At 50.0% G+C, this 15,443-nt stretch overlaps 6 protein-coding genes across 6 annotated transcripts; 2 read left to right on the forward strand and 4 right to left on the reverse strand.

Annotated features, from left to right (window-relative positions):
• Positions 1 to 791: 791 nt before the first annotated feature.
• Positions 792 to 1,853, reverse strand: BX661DRAFT_3118 (uncharacterized protein). The gene has a single exon (XM_051539058.1). The coding sequence runs from the start codon at positions 1,742 to 1,744 to the stop codon at positions 1,016 to 1,018; it is 729 nt and encodes a 242-aa protein (XP_051395072.1). The 5' UTR covers positions 1,745 to 1,853; the 3' UTR covers positions 792 to 1,015.
• Positions 1,854 to 3,197: 1,344 nt separating this feature from the next.
• BX661DRAFT_175324 (ATP-dependent RNA helicase DED1) lies at positions 3,198 to 5,723 on the reverse strand. Its single transcript, XM_051534039.1, has 2 exons — positions 5,399 to 5,723; positions 3,198 to 5,283 (listed from the first exon to the last, which is right to left on the reverse strand). Exons 1-2 carry the CDS (start codon positions 5,448 to 5,450, stop codon positions 3,269 to 3,271), a joined length of 2,067 nt encoding a protein of 688 aa, XP_051395073.1. The 5' UTR covers positions 5,451 to 5,723; the 3' UTR covers positions 3,198 to 3,268.
• Positions 5,724 to 6,618: 895 nt separating this feature from the next.
• Positions 6,619 to 9,467, forward strand: BX661DRAFT_175326 (acyltransferase ChoActase/COT/CPT). The gene is made up of 2 exons (XM_051534040.1): positions 6,619 to 7,623; positions 7,738 to 9,467. Exons 1-2 carry the CDS (start codon positions 6,995 to 6,997, stop codon positions 9,233 to 9,235), a joined length of 2,127 nt encoding a protein of 708 aa, XP_051395074.1. The 5' UTR covers positions 6,619 to 6,994; the 3' UTR covers positions 9,236 to 9,467.
• A 2-nt stretch (positions 9,468 to 9,469) lies between these two features.
• On the forward strand, positions 9,470 to 10,958 carry BX661DRAFT_158918 (BCS1 N terminal-domain-containing protein; the record flags this gene model as incomplete). The annotated part of the gene is made up of 2 exons (XM_051533290.1): positions 9,470 to 9,828; positions 9,907 to 10,958. The coding sequence occupies exons 1-2, from the start codon at positions 9,630 to 9,632 to the stop codon at positions 10,956 to 10,958; spliced, it is 1,251 nt and encodes a 416-aa protein (XP_051395075.1). The 5' UTR covers positions 9,470 to 9,629.
• Positions 10,959 to 11,383: 425 nt separating this feature from the next.
• BX661DRAFT_125608 (GPR1/FUN34/yaaH family-domain-containing protein) lies at positions 11,384 to 11,905 on the reverse strand (the record flags this gene model as incomplete). The annotated part of the gene is made up of 1 exon (XM_051532452.1): positions 11,384 to 11,905. A coding segment is annotated over one exon (522 nt), but the record flags the coding sequence as incomplete, so codon positions are not given.
• Positions 11,906 to 13,169: 1,264 nt separating this feature from the next.
• Positions 13,170 to 15,433, reverse strand: BX661DRAFT_175331 (chaperonin Cpn60/TCP-1 family). Its single transcript, XM_051534041.1, has 2 exons — positions 14,965 to 15,433; positions 13,170 to 14,781 (listed from the first exon to the last, which is right to left on the reverse strand). Exons 1-2 carry the CDS (start codon positions 15,061 to 15,063, stop codon positions 13,261 to 13,263), a joined length of 1,620 nt encoding a protein of 539 aa, XP_051395077.1. The 5' UTR covers positions 15,064 to 15,433; the 3' UTR covers positions 13,170 to 13,260.
• Positions 15,434 to 15,443: the final 10 nt, after the last annotated feature.

A 15,443-nucleotide genomic window follows, 5' to 3' on the forward strand; every position in this document is an offset into this window, starting at 1 on the left:
GTTTGAATATTGCAAATCTACCAAAAAAATGGATATGGATCGAAAATAATTGCATATCAAAATCAAACCAAAAGTAATTTCTAAATCATTTGCCTGTGTCCTTAAATCGCAACTATACTTGCACACATACATTGACAATGTGTGAGCACACTGTGTGCTTGCAACTTTGCTTTATCATTTGTTTGCATATTATTTTTATTAGCAGTTGTTTTTTATAGCTATACATTTTTTGGATTTTATTTTCATAAATATCAAACCACACCTCTTTACCCTTTCCTTTCCGGTCTTGCCGGCTGGCGTTGGCGTTGGCGTAGGCACTGGTGCTGGCTCTGACGTTGGCTCTGGTGCTGGCGTGCCAACTTCTAACACTCGGAGGGCCCAAGCGGGTGTTGGTAACATTAATTCCCGTCCATAGCCCGTTGCATAACCTGCCCAGATTGTTGCACATTGCTGCGTTTGCCTTTGCCATCTTTTTTGCCGCACATTCACGCCTAGGCGCCATCAGTTCGGCCAGATTGCTTATGTTTTCCTTGAACTCCCCCAGGCCCAAGTCAAACCTATCGTCCATCCACAACTTGTAGGCCTTGAGTAGGTCCTTGCCTAGTTGCTCTAGTATCTCGGTGTGGCCGCGAGCCCATCCGCTGTGCGCATCCACAATTTGATCAGCATGACGATCAGCAATGTTCAAGATGCAGTGCACTGACTCGAATGCCAGTGCGTTTGCCTTATCCCACTTATTGAAGGAGGAGATGGTGCGTTGCTGCTGGTCAATATTTTTGTCAGATTTTGCAAGATTATGGCAAAGGTAGGCGGAATTGGGCTTAACAGCATGAGTATGAGCGGCCTTTTAAAGTAGCTTCCAGAGATGGTCAGAACAAGCTGCGGTTGCTTTCAATTACCCCATGAACCAATTTTTCTACCCAGGAGGTGGCAAGCTTTCTTTGCAGCTCGTCCCTTTCATTAAAAGCAGCGCTGGTGGTAGATGTAGCCCCGTGGAGCTGTGTACACAGTTCCCTCATCTTAGCACTGGCACCATTGGAAACGGAGGTGGTAGCTGTGGCAAGCAGCTCGCAGAGCCCCTCCTTTTTGCATTGGCGCCATTGGTAATGGCGGAAGTAGCTGCGGCAAGCAGCTCATGGAGTATCTTTTCCTTGGCGCTGACAAAATTGGCAGTGATGGCAGCTGTGGCAAGCTGCTCGCAGAGGGAATGGTTCCAGTAGTGTACTTTGTTGAGCTCCTTGCAGAGTGCCTCTTTTTCGGCATTGGAATTGTTGGCGGTGGCCTCAGCCTGCTCTGCGTGCTTACGTAGCTTATCCATCTCGCAGCGTGCTGCAACAAGATCATTGTAAACCTTCTGGCACTCAGAAACCCTCATCTTCGCATCGTCGGTCAAGGCCATGTGCTCTCCACTTATCTGCTCGAGCTCATGGATCCTATCTTGTGCGATGCTGAAATCAGTCTTCACTGACTCGAGGCTTGTGGATACCGCATTGGCGTAGTCGTTGTAACGCACATCCAAAGCCACCTTCCTCTTCTGGGCTTCCACAGTAATGCGGCGGATTTCGAGGTCCTTCTCCATCACCTCAATAATCTTTCTGCCAAGCATTGGGTCTACTGCCTTGTATTTCATTTCCAAGTGCGAGCAGGAAAGGCAGGGTGGGTTGGAGAGAGCATCCTCCAGCTTTGCAGGCATGTTGGCAGCACGTGAGTGAGGTGTAACAACCCTCGTAACTTGAGAGGACATAGTTGAATCATAAATGATACGAAAGCATACGAATGTGCGTGTGCGAGTGTGCGTATGTGTGCTTATTCTTCAAGTACTATATAAAATTTCAAAAAAAAAGTCAAGAAAAAAAGAAAATGTAAACAAACCTTGGCAGCAGCAGGCCTTTATTTTTCCGCTTTTTATTCTTTTTTCTCTGGATTCCAGCGCAACTAATTCACTTGAGCAAACAGGTTTACAAGCGAGTGTCATTTTTCAGCTTGGCGCGCTTGGTCGGTAGTCACTAAAGATCGGCTAATTGTTTTTCGAGTTAATGTCACTCAAAATGTGGCTTAGACTTTTATATTCAGTGGTTTTCAAGGCCTGCATGGCCATACCCGAATCCATAAAGGCAGAAAGCAGACTTGGTCTTTTCGAGCATAGTCAACTTTTATTTTAAATGATAGATATCCTTTTATTTATATCGATATTGGGAAATGCTGTATGTGACTGCCAAGTGACTGCTCCAGATGGCATGCGCTTGAATGTGTCTGCATATTGTCAGGTTTAACTGCAAATCTGGATGTGGATATCGCGATATTGTTGTAGAAAAGCATATCTCCTCATAACATCACATTGTCTTTTTACTTGTCTGCTTCTGAGTACAAGCAATTTTTTTAAAAAAAAACTGATCAAAAGTCATGACAATTGTGCCATCCTGTTTAAATTTTGGCTCAAAAGTAACGCAAAGATATCCCCAGGTTATATGAATCCACAAATTCTGCCCTTTTTATCTATGACATATGTATTCTCGATAGCCAATGTATTAACTAACGCTCAAATGACATAAATGCAAGCACTATTTCTGAAAATTAGTTCTGTTAAAACAAGCAATTGGAAAAATGCATATCGAGATAATCGATTAGCCTCTCAACCAAACATATTGTTAAAAGCTCAGCTGAACTGTCAGACCGGCAAAACAAACGCTAAAAACAGTAGAAATGGTAGAAACAGTAGAAATCCCCCCGCAGGGACATTGTCTGCTGCTGATCGGGTGCTGGAGACGGTTATCCTTTTCTCCCTCACAAACGGAGACCAAAAACCGTAACAACGTACTGTTGGATCAAAAACTGCGTCGAATTAGCTATTCACAGCATGGCGCTGTACTTGCTCGATTTGCGACCATCGTGCTTTAATAGAATGTGCCTGCCACAGTGACCAAAGGCAAATTCTGCTTAAAAGCTCAATCAATTAATCGTCTTTTGGCATGCTTTCGTCGGCTTTATAAACAAATCATTGGCAATGCCGCAAGTACCAAACAATTACAAATTGATAGGTTGTGCTTGTTTTTAACGACTTCGATAATATTAGTGTCTGCATACATATTTGGGCAACTGCTCAGCTCTACATATAAACCAAAATCGGATTGGAGCATGACATTGCAATTGTAAGTTAAATTAATAACCAGTGGACAATCGGTTTTACATTACACGGCTTCAATAGTTACAGCAATAGTGATGAAAAGAAAAGTGTTTTGAAAATACTATAATATAAAAAAATCAGCTATTAGAACCAGCTGTTCTTGGAATCGCTGTCCATAGACGGAGGCATGTGCGACATTGCGTTGCTGTTGGATGAGAATCCACCATTGCGTGAGGTACCGGTAGGGTTGCCACCGCCAGGACGGGAGCCGAAGCTGGAGCTGGGGCCACTGGACTGGCGGAAGTCGCGGTCGCCGCGGCTGAACTGCGAGCGCTGGTCGCGGAAGTTGCCTCCACCCCTGGAAGAGCCGCCACGGCCTCTGCCACGGCCGCCAAAGCCGCTGTTCTCACTAGCAACGGAATTGAGCCAGGATGGCACCTCCTGCTTAGACTCGTAGAGCAGATCAATAAGTTTGTGTGCGATGACGCGGTTGCCACGGTTGAAGAAACTGGTGGCAATACCGGTGTTTCCGGCACGACCCGTGCGGCCAACGCGGTGAACGTACTCATCGATATCAGTAGGCAGATCGTAGTTGATGACGTGACCAACGTTGGAAATGTCAAGGCCGCGCGCAGCAACAGCGGTAGCAACAAGAACAGGGGTGCGGCCAGTGCGGAAGCTCTCAAGAGCACGCTCGCGCTCGCGCTGGGTGCGGTCACCGTGGATGGATGTCGCAAGGATGTTGTTGTAGTGCAGCTCCTCGCTGAGGCGGTCAGCCATGCGCTTGGTCTCGACAAAAACCAGTGTCAGACCCTCGGTATTAGTGGAAGTCAGCAGGTCAAGCAGCAGCGACATCTTGTCGCCGTCCTCGACGTACTCAATGCGCTGGGTGATGTTGTCGCTGGTGGAGCCGACGCGGCCAACGGTCAGGAAGATGTAGTCACGCAGGAAGTCCTGAGCCAGCATCTGGATGTCCTTGGGGAAGGTGGCCGAGAACATGAGCGTCTGACGCTGGTCAACGCCCGGCATGTCCTCCTTCTCGACGATGCGGCGGATCTGGGGTTCGAAGCCCATGTCCAGCATGCGGTCAGCCTCGTCGAGAACCAGGTAGCGGATGTTGCTGAGGCTGATCCGCGAGCGCTCGATCAGATCGACTAGGCGGCCGGGCGTTGCGACAAGCAGGTCGCAGCCGCGCTCAATTTGGCGCAGCTGCTGGCCAATGTCAGCACCGCCGTAAACAACGCAGGGGCGTACCCACGAGCGGTAGCAGAACTTGCGCGCCTCCTCGTAAATCTGGGAGGTCAGCTCGCGTGTAGGCGACAGGATCAGCGCAATCGGGTACGCCTTGCGCGACCGGTACCCACCGCGGCTGTCGGCCGGAGCCTCGGCTGGTCCAGTGCGGAAGGACTCGTTGAGGATGGGGAACAAAAAGCCTCCGGTCTTTCCCGAACCGGTCTGCGCGCACGCCATCATGTCGCGACCGGCACGGCCCAGGCTGATGGACCACTTCTGAACAGGCGTCGGCACGGTGTAGTTCGACAGCTTGATGTTCTCGCGCAGCAGGGGCTCCAGATCAGCCTCCTCAAAGTTGATGATAGGCTCGGGCACGTTCTTTCCCGACGACTCGACGGGAATGTCATCGTACTTCTCAAAGTTGATACCCGTCTGCATGCGCTCGGGATCATTGACAACGCCGTACAGCTCGAGCTCAATGCGCGGGTTTGACTGGCCGTGCACGTGCTTGCCGTTGGCCCACAGGCCCTGGGGCCCGGCGCGGGTGGCGCCGGCGTTGCCGCCGCGGACATTGTCGTCGCGGCGACCGGCCCAGGTCGTGGTGCGCGCCATGGGCTCGGCGCGGCTCGACCATCCCTGTCCGCTGCGTGCATCGGCGGAGTCAATGCGAGCTCCAGCCGGGGCCTGATCGACTGATCCGGCGGCGGGGCGCTCCACTGAGGGGCTTCTGCCAATGGAATTCGGGTTTCCGCTCCACGACGCTGTGCGCTCGAGCGTCGCGTTGGGCAGAGGTTTGCCACGCAGATGCGGAGGAACGTAGGCCTTGTGGGGGGCGCCAGCAGGACGTGCGCTGCTACCGTTGTTGGTGGTGGTGTTGGTGGGAGTGGGGGTTTGCTTGTCATTTGAGCCATTAACACCCAGACCAGCTAAAGAGGAGCAGGTAGATTGCAAAAAAATTGTGGTTTAGTGGTAAAATAGAAATTCAAAATATTTAATACAATAACAAGTTCAATAACAGGCATAAATTACAATTATTCTTACCAAATTGCCGATCTAGGTTTCCAGGAACATTTTGGTTGTTGCTTCCAGTCATAATAAGGTGCTAGGTGGGAAAGGGTCAGATGAGTTATTTGTAAACGCTCGGCGAATCTAATTTTGGTTTACTTTGCAATTGATAATGCCAAGTAGATTTCTATTTTGGTGCTATTTTTTCTGAATTAGGACACTCCGAAAAAAGTGGGTAAATATGAGAAAAAAGATAAAAAAAAGAAAAAACTATATAATAATAAACGTGTAAAACCGTGTATAAGAAAAGGAAAAGAGGTTGCAGTATTTTTTTATCTCTTTAGGCGCTTGTATCAAGCAGCAAAAAAAAAACTGAAGTGCGCACACTGAGCACCTTTTTATTCTACATAATGCTTCTGTTGTGCAATCATTCTTTTTTCTTTTTTCTTTGCCTTTGCTTTGATCCAGGCGCGCCATATCTTGGCATTCAAAATACTCCAATCGGGCAAGAAAAAAATGTTGGGGACGATGGCGAAAAATTTTCAATTGTGGCCATTGGCCACTATTTTCGTAGGTTTTGTGTGATTGATTACGCAGCTAATCAGGAAATGCACGAGCACACGCTGTTCGCGTCCAAGCGCAAAAAACATGGCATCGCGCGGGTTTGGCGTTAGACTTTGCCTGCCTAAGCTGATCAATGTGGGCCTGCACAAGGCGTGAAAAATAGCAGTCAAATGACGCAGTCACTGCTAGTAGCCCCTGAGCGATGATGTCAGAGCCAGCAAGCAGCTGCTCGTGTAATTATCCCAAATCACTCCTATGTATTTTGCGATTACCAAAGGTAATTAGACGCAATTCATCCTGTATTGCAACCATTTCTTATCTATGTCTTGGCGCATTTTTTATTTATCTTTAAGTGCGTGTGTAAAAACAATGCAGCGCTCATTTTTACCATCTCCTTTTCGGGCTTGCTTGACCACATGGCGCTTTTCAAGCACTTGATTGTCGAGAGAGAAAAATTATATTAATTTGTAGAGCACGCGGAGACTTTCCTTTATGCCTGCCGAATATAATGCGCCAAAAATCGAGGTCAGCTGGTCCCGTTGATAAGCCTGGCAGCAAATCACAAGGCAAATAAAATGACTGACTAGGCAAATGACATATTCTGGATTGTCATTAAAAGCGTTGTCTAAGCTTAAAGATAGGAAATTGAAAATTGCATTGAGCGCTTGCAGGCATAACTTCGGTTTAATGTAATTGTTTAGGCTCGTATCTTATCTATGCTTTTAGCGCACAATGTCAAGTGCAAATGGGCCGAAAGTGATCTAACTGCATAAAAGGGTGGCTGTAGTTTCCATGTCTTTGTGCAAACCACCCTTTTCACCTTAACAGAGGTTTTTTTACACCACATATACTTATCTACCAAATTATCACTTGAACACCAACGCCCTCATTTATTCGTTTTCCATTTATTATTCACGCTCATTGCACAAACAACATTTGCTTAGTAATTGCCTTGGACAATATAGCTGCATATTCTGTTGATCCCGCAGCCCACGATATATAGTATTTAGCTGCAGACACTGTAAATCCTTAATCTTAGGACGCAAGTCGCAAGACGACAAGACAAATATGTCCCAATTTAGCATTGATAACCCCTCGGCAACTCTGCCCAAGCTCCCTGTCCCTGAGCTCCAGGATACTATTTTACATTTCAAAAACGTTGTACAGCCTTTGTTCGGAACAGCCGAGTTCAAGGCATGCCTGGCCAAACTGGACCACTTCGCGACCACCGATGCACCTGCTCTCCAAGCACGCCTCTGCGAGCGCGCAGCACATCGCAATAACTGGCTAGAGGAGTGGTGGAATGATTACGCGTACTTTCTCAACCGCGCGTCGCTGTGCTTCAATGTGAACTATTTCTTTGGCTTTCGCCACACACAGCAGCCGCAGGCACAGGCGCGCTTAGCTGCAATCCTCATTGACAGCGCGCTGCGTTTCAGGGATGATTTGGAGTCTGGAAGCCTCGAGAACGACAGTATTCGAGGAAAGCCCATGTGCATGCACCAGTACCAGTATATGTTTGCCACCTGCCGCCATCCTGGCGAGTCTCGCGACTGGACAGAGGTATATTCTGCCGAAGAAAGCCGCCATGTCGCCATTGCGCATAAGGGCCGCTTTTTTGCTCTGCATCTGCCGACCAACATGGCTACAAACAAAAGCGACAGCGACCGCTACACAGCTATTCGGAGTATCGAGAGGTAAGAGTATAATTAAAAGCACTTAAGCGTACATTGACCACCATCAATTACCGCTTCTAAGTACACGTAGCATTGCTTCTAAAGATTTTGGCACTCGTTTCGACCTCCTTGTAGCCAGCTGCAAGCAATTATTGACACCGCTGAGCAGCTCGATCGCTCAAAGTCCATTGGCCTTCTGACCGCCGCGTTGCGCGATGACTGGTATGCTGCACGCGAGTGCCTATCACAAATCTCTCCCGAAAACGCCGCTAGCCTGCGCATTCTCGAGTCATCGGCATTTTTGGTCAGTCTCGAGACATCTGCACCAGCAACTCACCAGGAATTTTCGCTGGCCTGCCACTGCAGCGACGGCGCGTCCCGCTATTTTGACAAAAACTTTCAGATCCTGGTGTTTGCCAATGGCCGCTACGGATTCAACGGCGAGCACTCATTGACCGATGCCACGACCGATATGCGTCTCTGCAACACGTTGGTCGAGGACACTGAGACTATATGCAACAATATCTCCAACGTCTTGTTTCTTGCACCGACCGACCCGGCTGGTGCCGACAAGTGCACTGTCGACGAGCTTAACTTCGAGTACAGCGGCGAGCTGCTGAGCCATATCCAGCGGGCTGCGGACTACTTTGAAGCCACAGTAAATGGCCACGAGCTGGCCACGCTTGTGTTTGGTGGCTTCGGGAAGAACCAGATCAAAAGCATGAAGGTCAGCCCCGACGCATTTGTGCAGATGGCCATGCAACTAGCCTACTACCGCAAGCTGCGCCATGTGCCGGCCACGTACGAGTCGGCTTCAACAAAGGCCTTTATACGCGGTCGTACCGAGACCTCGCGCTCTGTATCCGAGCACAGCGTGCAGTGGTGTCGCATGATGGTTGACCACCCCGAGATGAGCAGCTTGCACGCAAAGTCCGACATGCTCAAGCAGGCCATTCTCAACCAATCAAGCTTTACTGCGCTGTGCGCCAAGGGCTTGGGTATTGATCGCCATCTGCTCGGCCTCGAGTGCGCGCTGCTGCCCGGTGAGCCCAAGCCCGAAATATTCTCCGACCCAGTGTTTGTGGCATCGCGCCATTGGAAGCTATCAACCTCGCAGATCAGTAATCCAATCCTGGATGCATATGGCTGGGGCGAAGTTGTTGACGATGGGTTTGGCATTGCCTATCGCATCAACAACGACGAGTTGAACTTCAATGTGGTCAGCCAGTGCATGGGCTCAAAGCGCCTGTGCCAGTACCTCTCGGACGCTCTGATGGACATGCGATTCTTGCTGACCAATGCGCACAAGCTGCCGCACGAGATTATGGCTGAAGTGAACGCCGTCGCCAACGTGTTGACCTCGACCAAGCTTCTTTCATCGTCAGTATCGGCCAAGCCTTCGCCGTCACCGTCGCTGTCGCCGTCTTCCAAAAACAACATAGCTGCAGAGTCAAATGAGGCAAATGACAGCCGATTTCGCGACACCTGCAACCTGCATGCTGAGGCGACTAACACGATGGTGGACGGACTGGGGCAGCTGCCGTCGAACGAGGTAATATGTGCACTGGGAATCCGCCTGTCACGTTTTGTTAGGGAGTCGCTGTCCTGGGCGCTGCCCTCGACCAGCAGCTAAGCTGACGGCTGGGCCTGCCCTTGCACACACCATGCCATTTCACATTTTATTAGTTGTGCTTTACGCTCTTTGCCTTTTCACTGCTTTTAAAAATGTTAATATACAAAGCGCAAAGCGAGCCAAATCTAATGTTTTTCATGCGTACCCAAAATTGTTCGCTCTGAACTTTGCCGGCGTTGATTTTGTGTGTTTGATCTGCGCCGTATAAAAAAGAGGCGGGACTGAGAGCAGGCTCAGAATATATATTTTTAAACCTTTATCTCCTCGCGCTGTCTTTGCCGCTTTTATTCTGTGTCATTAGACATTTGTTTTGTTGTTTGATCTCGCCAGAAACAGCGCGTTTATCAGTTATCCGTCTACTTCTTTTCACAAATCATCACGGCGCAAAATACAAATGGTCGAGTTGACTTCGTTTCTTGCCGACAACCCGTTCTTCTCGGCGGGATTCGGCCTTATAGGCGTGGGCGCCGGTCTAGCAGTTCTCCGCCAGGGCGCCAGGAGGGGCGCCGACTTGATGCGGCGCCAACTGCTAGTGTCGATGGAGATCCCTAGCCACGATAAGAGCTACCAGTGGGTCCTGGGTTGGCTGAGCCGTCGCGGGGCCGAGACCATCCGGGCTGCCGATGCGGGCGGTAAGGACATGACATGGGTTCACCGACGAATTTCCAAAGCCGTGCTGCCGCGCCACGTGGCCGTACAGACCAGCTACAAGCAGCACGATAACGGCAGCGTATCGACAAACTTTACAATGGTGCCTGGCCAAGGTAAGCACGTGTTTTTCTACCGCGGAATATTTATCCAAGTGGACCGCCAGCGCAACGCCAAGATGATTGACATCCAGTCAGCCGCACCGTTCGAAACCGTAACGCTGACCACCCTGAGCAAGGATCGCACAGTTTTCTCCAGGATCCTCGCCGAGGCCCGCGAATACGCCCTGTCCCAGAACGAAGGCCGGACAGTGCTGTACACGAGCTTTGGTCCCGAGTGGCGGCCCTTTGGACTGCCACGCAAGCGGCGTTTGCTCGAGAGCGTCATCCTGGACCAAGGCGTGAGCTCGGGCATAGTCGATGACGTCCAGGACTTTATATCCAACGGAAAATGGTACGATGACCGCGGCATCCCTTATCGCCGCGGATATTTGCTGTACGGACCGCCAGGCAGCGGCAAGACCAGCTTCATCCAGGCGCTGGCCGGCGACTTGGGCTACAATATATGCATTCTCAATTTGAGCGAGCGCGGCCTGACTGACGACCGTCTGAACCATCTGCTGTCTGTGGCCCCCGAGCGGAGCCTCATTTTGCTCGAGGACATTGACGCAGCATTTAACCGCACACGCCAGCAATCAGAACAGGCGGCCTACCAGCAGTCCATGGTGACATTCAGTGGCCTGCTGAATGCCCTGGATGGAGTTGCGTCCAGCGACGAGCGCATCATATTCATGACAACAAACCACATCGAGCTCCTGGATCCTGCCCTGGTGCGCCCCGGGCGGGTCGACGTGAAGGTGTATTTAGGCAATGCGTCGAGGCATCAGATTTGCCACATGTTTACTCGCTTTTACGGCGAGGATTGTGAAAAGCTGGGGGGTGCATTTGCGGACAAGTTAGAGGGGCGGAGCGTCAGTACGGCGCAGCTACAGGGGCATTTTGTCGTATACAAAAAGGGTGCTCAGGATGCCATAGACAACGTTGGCGCACTGATAGAGATGACGAGTAACGCTTAGCGCCATGTTCAAATGATTTACTTTGTTGATCCGTGCAACAACCGCGTAACTGCTGTCGTTAGAATGTAAATCGAAACGTTGCAAAATATAAACTATTTTACTTTAATTTATTTAAAAAAATAGCCAGTCTTTTTTATGTATCAGCAACTGAAAACGAAAGAAGAAAAAACGAAAATTTATTAAAACATGTTAGACACGCGCCGACACAGGCGATGCGATTAGGAAGTGGGTTGGATTTAAAGGTGATAAGGGTGAGGGTGGGTTGTTAGGGTGGTGCGGGCCACACAGGAGAAAAAAGGCAATGCTTATTTTTTTGTTTAAACAACCTCAGCGGCAGAGACCTCGGCATGCGCATTCTTCCTGCCCAGTCTTTGTCCAACGCCGGTCATCTTGCCCAGAGGGTGATAACCCGTCTTGTAGATGACGGCAAACGTGTTGTAGATGGCGACGAGCGAGGCAAAGAAGGAGAACCATCCGCCAGCCTTAATGGCGGTTCTGCGCTCGGTCCAGGTTCCGCCGGCAAGCAGAATGAAGGACATGAAAAGCATGATCATAAATCCAGTGGTTCCGGGGGAGTGGCGCACGGTGCCGAGCGTAATGACCAGAGTGATGAGCATCCATGCGAGCCAGAATGTGCCGGCAGCATGGCTGACAGTCTTGTCTTGGTCCAGGGTGTTGTAGATGTTGAAACCCAAGATAGAGAGATACCCGACAGCGCCAAACATGGATCCATACAGCGTAAAAATTGTTGCGTGGACGGTGTCGTTGTTGGCAAACGCCCACATTCCGCTGATGAAAACGACGAGGCCGCCGATGATCAGCGAGGTTGTGGCCAGGGTGGCCACATTGGGGTCGTCAAAGGGCAGGCCAATTGCGCCGACGTAGAAGCTAAACGTGAACAGGGAGACACCCAGAGCGGCCCAGCCGGGGCCGCAGGGATCAGCGAAGGGGCGGAAGCGCGGCTCATCAATGCCCTTGTTGTAGCCGCCACCGTTGTGGTGATGATGGTGATTGTCCGCGGCGGAACTCGAAATGGGAACAGTGACTTGCTCGGCCATTGTAACGAAAAATAAAAAATTAGGATATGTAGCTCGCAGATATATGTGGTGAGAAAAATTGGGTTGCTAAGAGCGTAAACAAGACAGAAAAATGATGAAAATCAGGGCAGACTCGCTCGATTATAAAGTATCTCGTAAAAAAGATATGTATATATGGAAAAAAGAGTGCGATAATTATCAATGCTTGATAAGAGATGTGTGCGTGTCGAGACGGGGAGGAGAAAGGGGTTCCTTATAAATGCCGGAGAAGTTTGAGAGGGAGGGCCACGGTTGCGGAGCACGTTGCAGGAATTAGCAGTGCACAGAAAATAAAAATGCAACAGTGGAACAAGGGCAGATGAATCGTAATGAAGCAGGTCATTATTTTGTGTTTTGGTCGAATTTAGTTACTAGAAATTGGGAGCAAGTGTAGGCAATGGTGATGACCAATTGATGGCATTATGCGCGTGCGCAAAAAAATACAAGTATACCACTTTAAGCCTATATAAAATGACATCATGGGGTTGCGACCAACGCTTCTACCCAACTCTCCCTCTTTCCCTCTCATTATGAGGTGCTTTCGATATGTCCCTTTTTTGCAACTTTTAAATATAAAAAACACAGCTCTGGTGGGGGCGTGCGCGAGAGAGATGGGGATGCAAGTAAAATTGGTGTGGCAGCAAGGGATAAAGGCAGGGCACGCTTCGCAAAATCCTTGATATTGTTGTTGGAAGTGAACAGGGGCAAAGTCTTCTGTTGGACAAGCAATTTTTTATTCGAGGGAGGAGGGGGTGTTTTCGCTCCACCGCGCATTTCGCTAACATGTATAATTAATTGTTTACTGCTACCCACAGTGTATAGTGTGTGCACTTTTTGTGCGCGTCTACGTCCACCGCCACAGGTTTTGTTTTTCCATGGGGGTGGGTGCCAGCAATGGCTGGGAAACATTCATTCCATTTTAAAACAATCGAGCCTTGTTTTTTCCTTCATCACATGTGTTTACAGGCTTTTGGTTCTCAGCGCCCGATTAACACGCACGTGCTTCATTTGAACACGGCAGAACAAGAAGCAGGGCAGGGAGAAGCAAAGCAGATCCGCATCAAACTACACACGCAGACACGCGAAAAACATTTTCTAAGGCAACGTTGGTTGTGCAGCAAAAACGAGTTTTTACCCTTTTTCCCAAAAATGAATTAAAGTAAACAAAACAGCAGTAATTTGCCGCATTTTTTAGTTAGAAATAAAAACGTTTCATGTTAATTTTTTTACTGTTCGCCCGACTTGTGAACAATGACATCGTCAATCTTCAGGATCATCTTTACCAGCTGGGTGGCAAGCAAGAACTGCTGGCGCTTGGAGATCAGGGGGTCAAAGACAAACTGCTCCTTCATGTCGTTAATGCCTGTGTCCATACAGTCAACACCAAGGCTCGAGATACCCTGCTTGATCTGCTGGCTCTTGACAAACGACAGTGTCTCGATGGACGGAAGACCACTGTTCTCGGCCAGGGTCATCGGGATGGCATCGAGAGCACGGGCGAACGAGCGCATGGCATACTGCTCAATGGTCGACACCTGGTCGGCCTCCTTCTCGACGGCAATCGAGCAGCTGATCTCAGCTGCAGCTCCGCCATACACTACGCGGTTATCGACAATGAGGTTGCGCACCACGCACATGGCATCGTGGAGCGAGCGCTTGGCCTCATCGACAATCATCTTGTTGCCACCGCGAACAAAAACGGTGACAGCCTTAGAGTTGGCACAGTGCTCGACGATAATCATGTTTTCGTTTGTCGTGCCAAAGCTCACCTCGCGGATGGTGCCGGCAGAGCCCAGCTTCTCGCTGGTAAGGTCCTCGAAGCGAGGCACAATGCGGCCGTTCGTGGCAATGGCCAGGAGCTCGATCTCAGGGCCGCCAACCCATCTGATGGCAGGCAGCTTGTGCTGCAAGAGCAGCGAGTTGGCCTCGTCGTCAAAGCCCCACTGGCAGGCAACAATGTTGGCGCCGCAGTCCTTGACCTGCTGAACCATCTTATCAAAGGTCTCGCGCTCGTACTTTTGCAGCTCCTCAAACTCCTTGACGTTGCTGATCTCCAGCTTGTGCTTGGTTTTGGGCTTTGGCGGCTCGAACGGGCATGTCAGGATGGCAATCTTGGCGTCCTTGATCTCCTTGGGCATCTGCGGGTGCGAAAAGTCCTTGTCGATAATGACGCCGTGGACCAGGGCGGTATCGGCCAACTCGCCGCCAACCTTGCCCTCCATCTTGATCAGCTCAAAGTCAACGTCCTTGCGCTCGAGGTCGGCGACAGCCAGGACAGCGTCGACGGCAATCTGGGCGAACTGGTCGTGGCATTTGTTTACAATCTTGCTGCCCAGACTGGTCTTTGCGCACTTGAACAGGTCGCTGGTGTCGTCTTTGCTCCAGGGGATAATGTCCGAGACCTTGTCCAGGTGGGCGACAGCGATCTTGCACGCGCGCTCGAAGCCGTCAGAGATGCGAATGGGGTGGATGCCGCGGTCAAGCAGCTCCTCTGCCTGCTCGAGGAGAGCGCCAGCGAGAACGACAATGCCAGTGGTACCGTCGCCAATCTCCTCATCCTGCGACTTGGAAAGCTCGACGAGGAGCTTACCGATCTGGTTCTCAATGGCCATCTGCGACATGATGGTCGCTCCATCGTTGGAGATGGTGATGTCGCCGTCGGGGGAAATGAGGATCTTGTCGAGTCCGCGCGGCCCGAGGGATGTGCGCACGATGTTGGCAACAGTCTTTGCAGCCATGATATGGGCCTATTTTCATTCATGTCGAGCGGAAGAGTTTGGTAGCAACAGGTGCAATTATTAGCAAATGTCAAAAAACATAAGGCTGACATGAAAATAATGTGGGGACATAGAATATGTCTATTGATACCGCGGCCTGACCTGGTCTCTTTGTGCCGGCCGGCCGCTGAATCAACTGTCATCTTTGTTTACCTTTGTGGCTTCAATACCGGTCTTGCGGCTCTTCTTGTCCTGCTCACGGACAATAATGAACGGCCTGCCGTACTCGTCGGTAGTGTAAATTGCGCTCATTCTAGGAAGAGTGTAATTAATGGGGTGGCTGGCAAAAGGGTGGTTTGTAATGCTGACCGAGAGACGAAATGACGCGCTGGCAAGGGACAAGCAATAATAAAGAAAAATGTGAGATTAATAAATAAGTGCCAAAAATTAAAGACCAAATTGAGAAAAGCGAGATGACAAAAGCAAGGAACTGAAAACGAGAGCTCAAACAAATGCAAGCAAATGCAGCACTCTCGGTCGCAGCTTGACCCAATTCACAGCACGCAACAAACATTTGGAAGGTTTGGAAGCCATACGAAGCACATGGTTGTGATGGAAACCTCTCAGAAACCCCACGCATAAGTAAAGGGGAGCGATAATTTTAGTGGAAAGTAAAACTTTTTAATCGGCCG

This window comes from Kickxella alabastrina, assembly GCF_025024165.1.
Source record: "Kickxella alabastrina strain RSA 675 chromosome Unknown BX661scaffold_1, whole genome shotgun sequence".
Classification (NCBI taxonomy): Eukaryota; Fungi; Kickxellomycota; class Kickxellomycetes; order Kickxellales; family Kickxellaceae; genus Kickxella; species Kickxella alabastrina.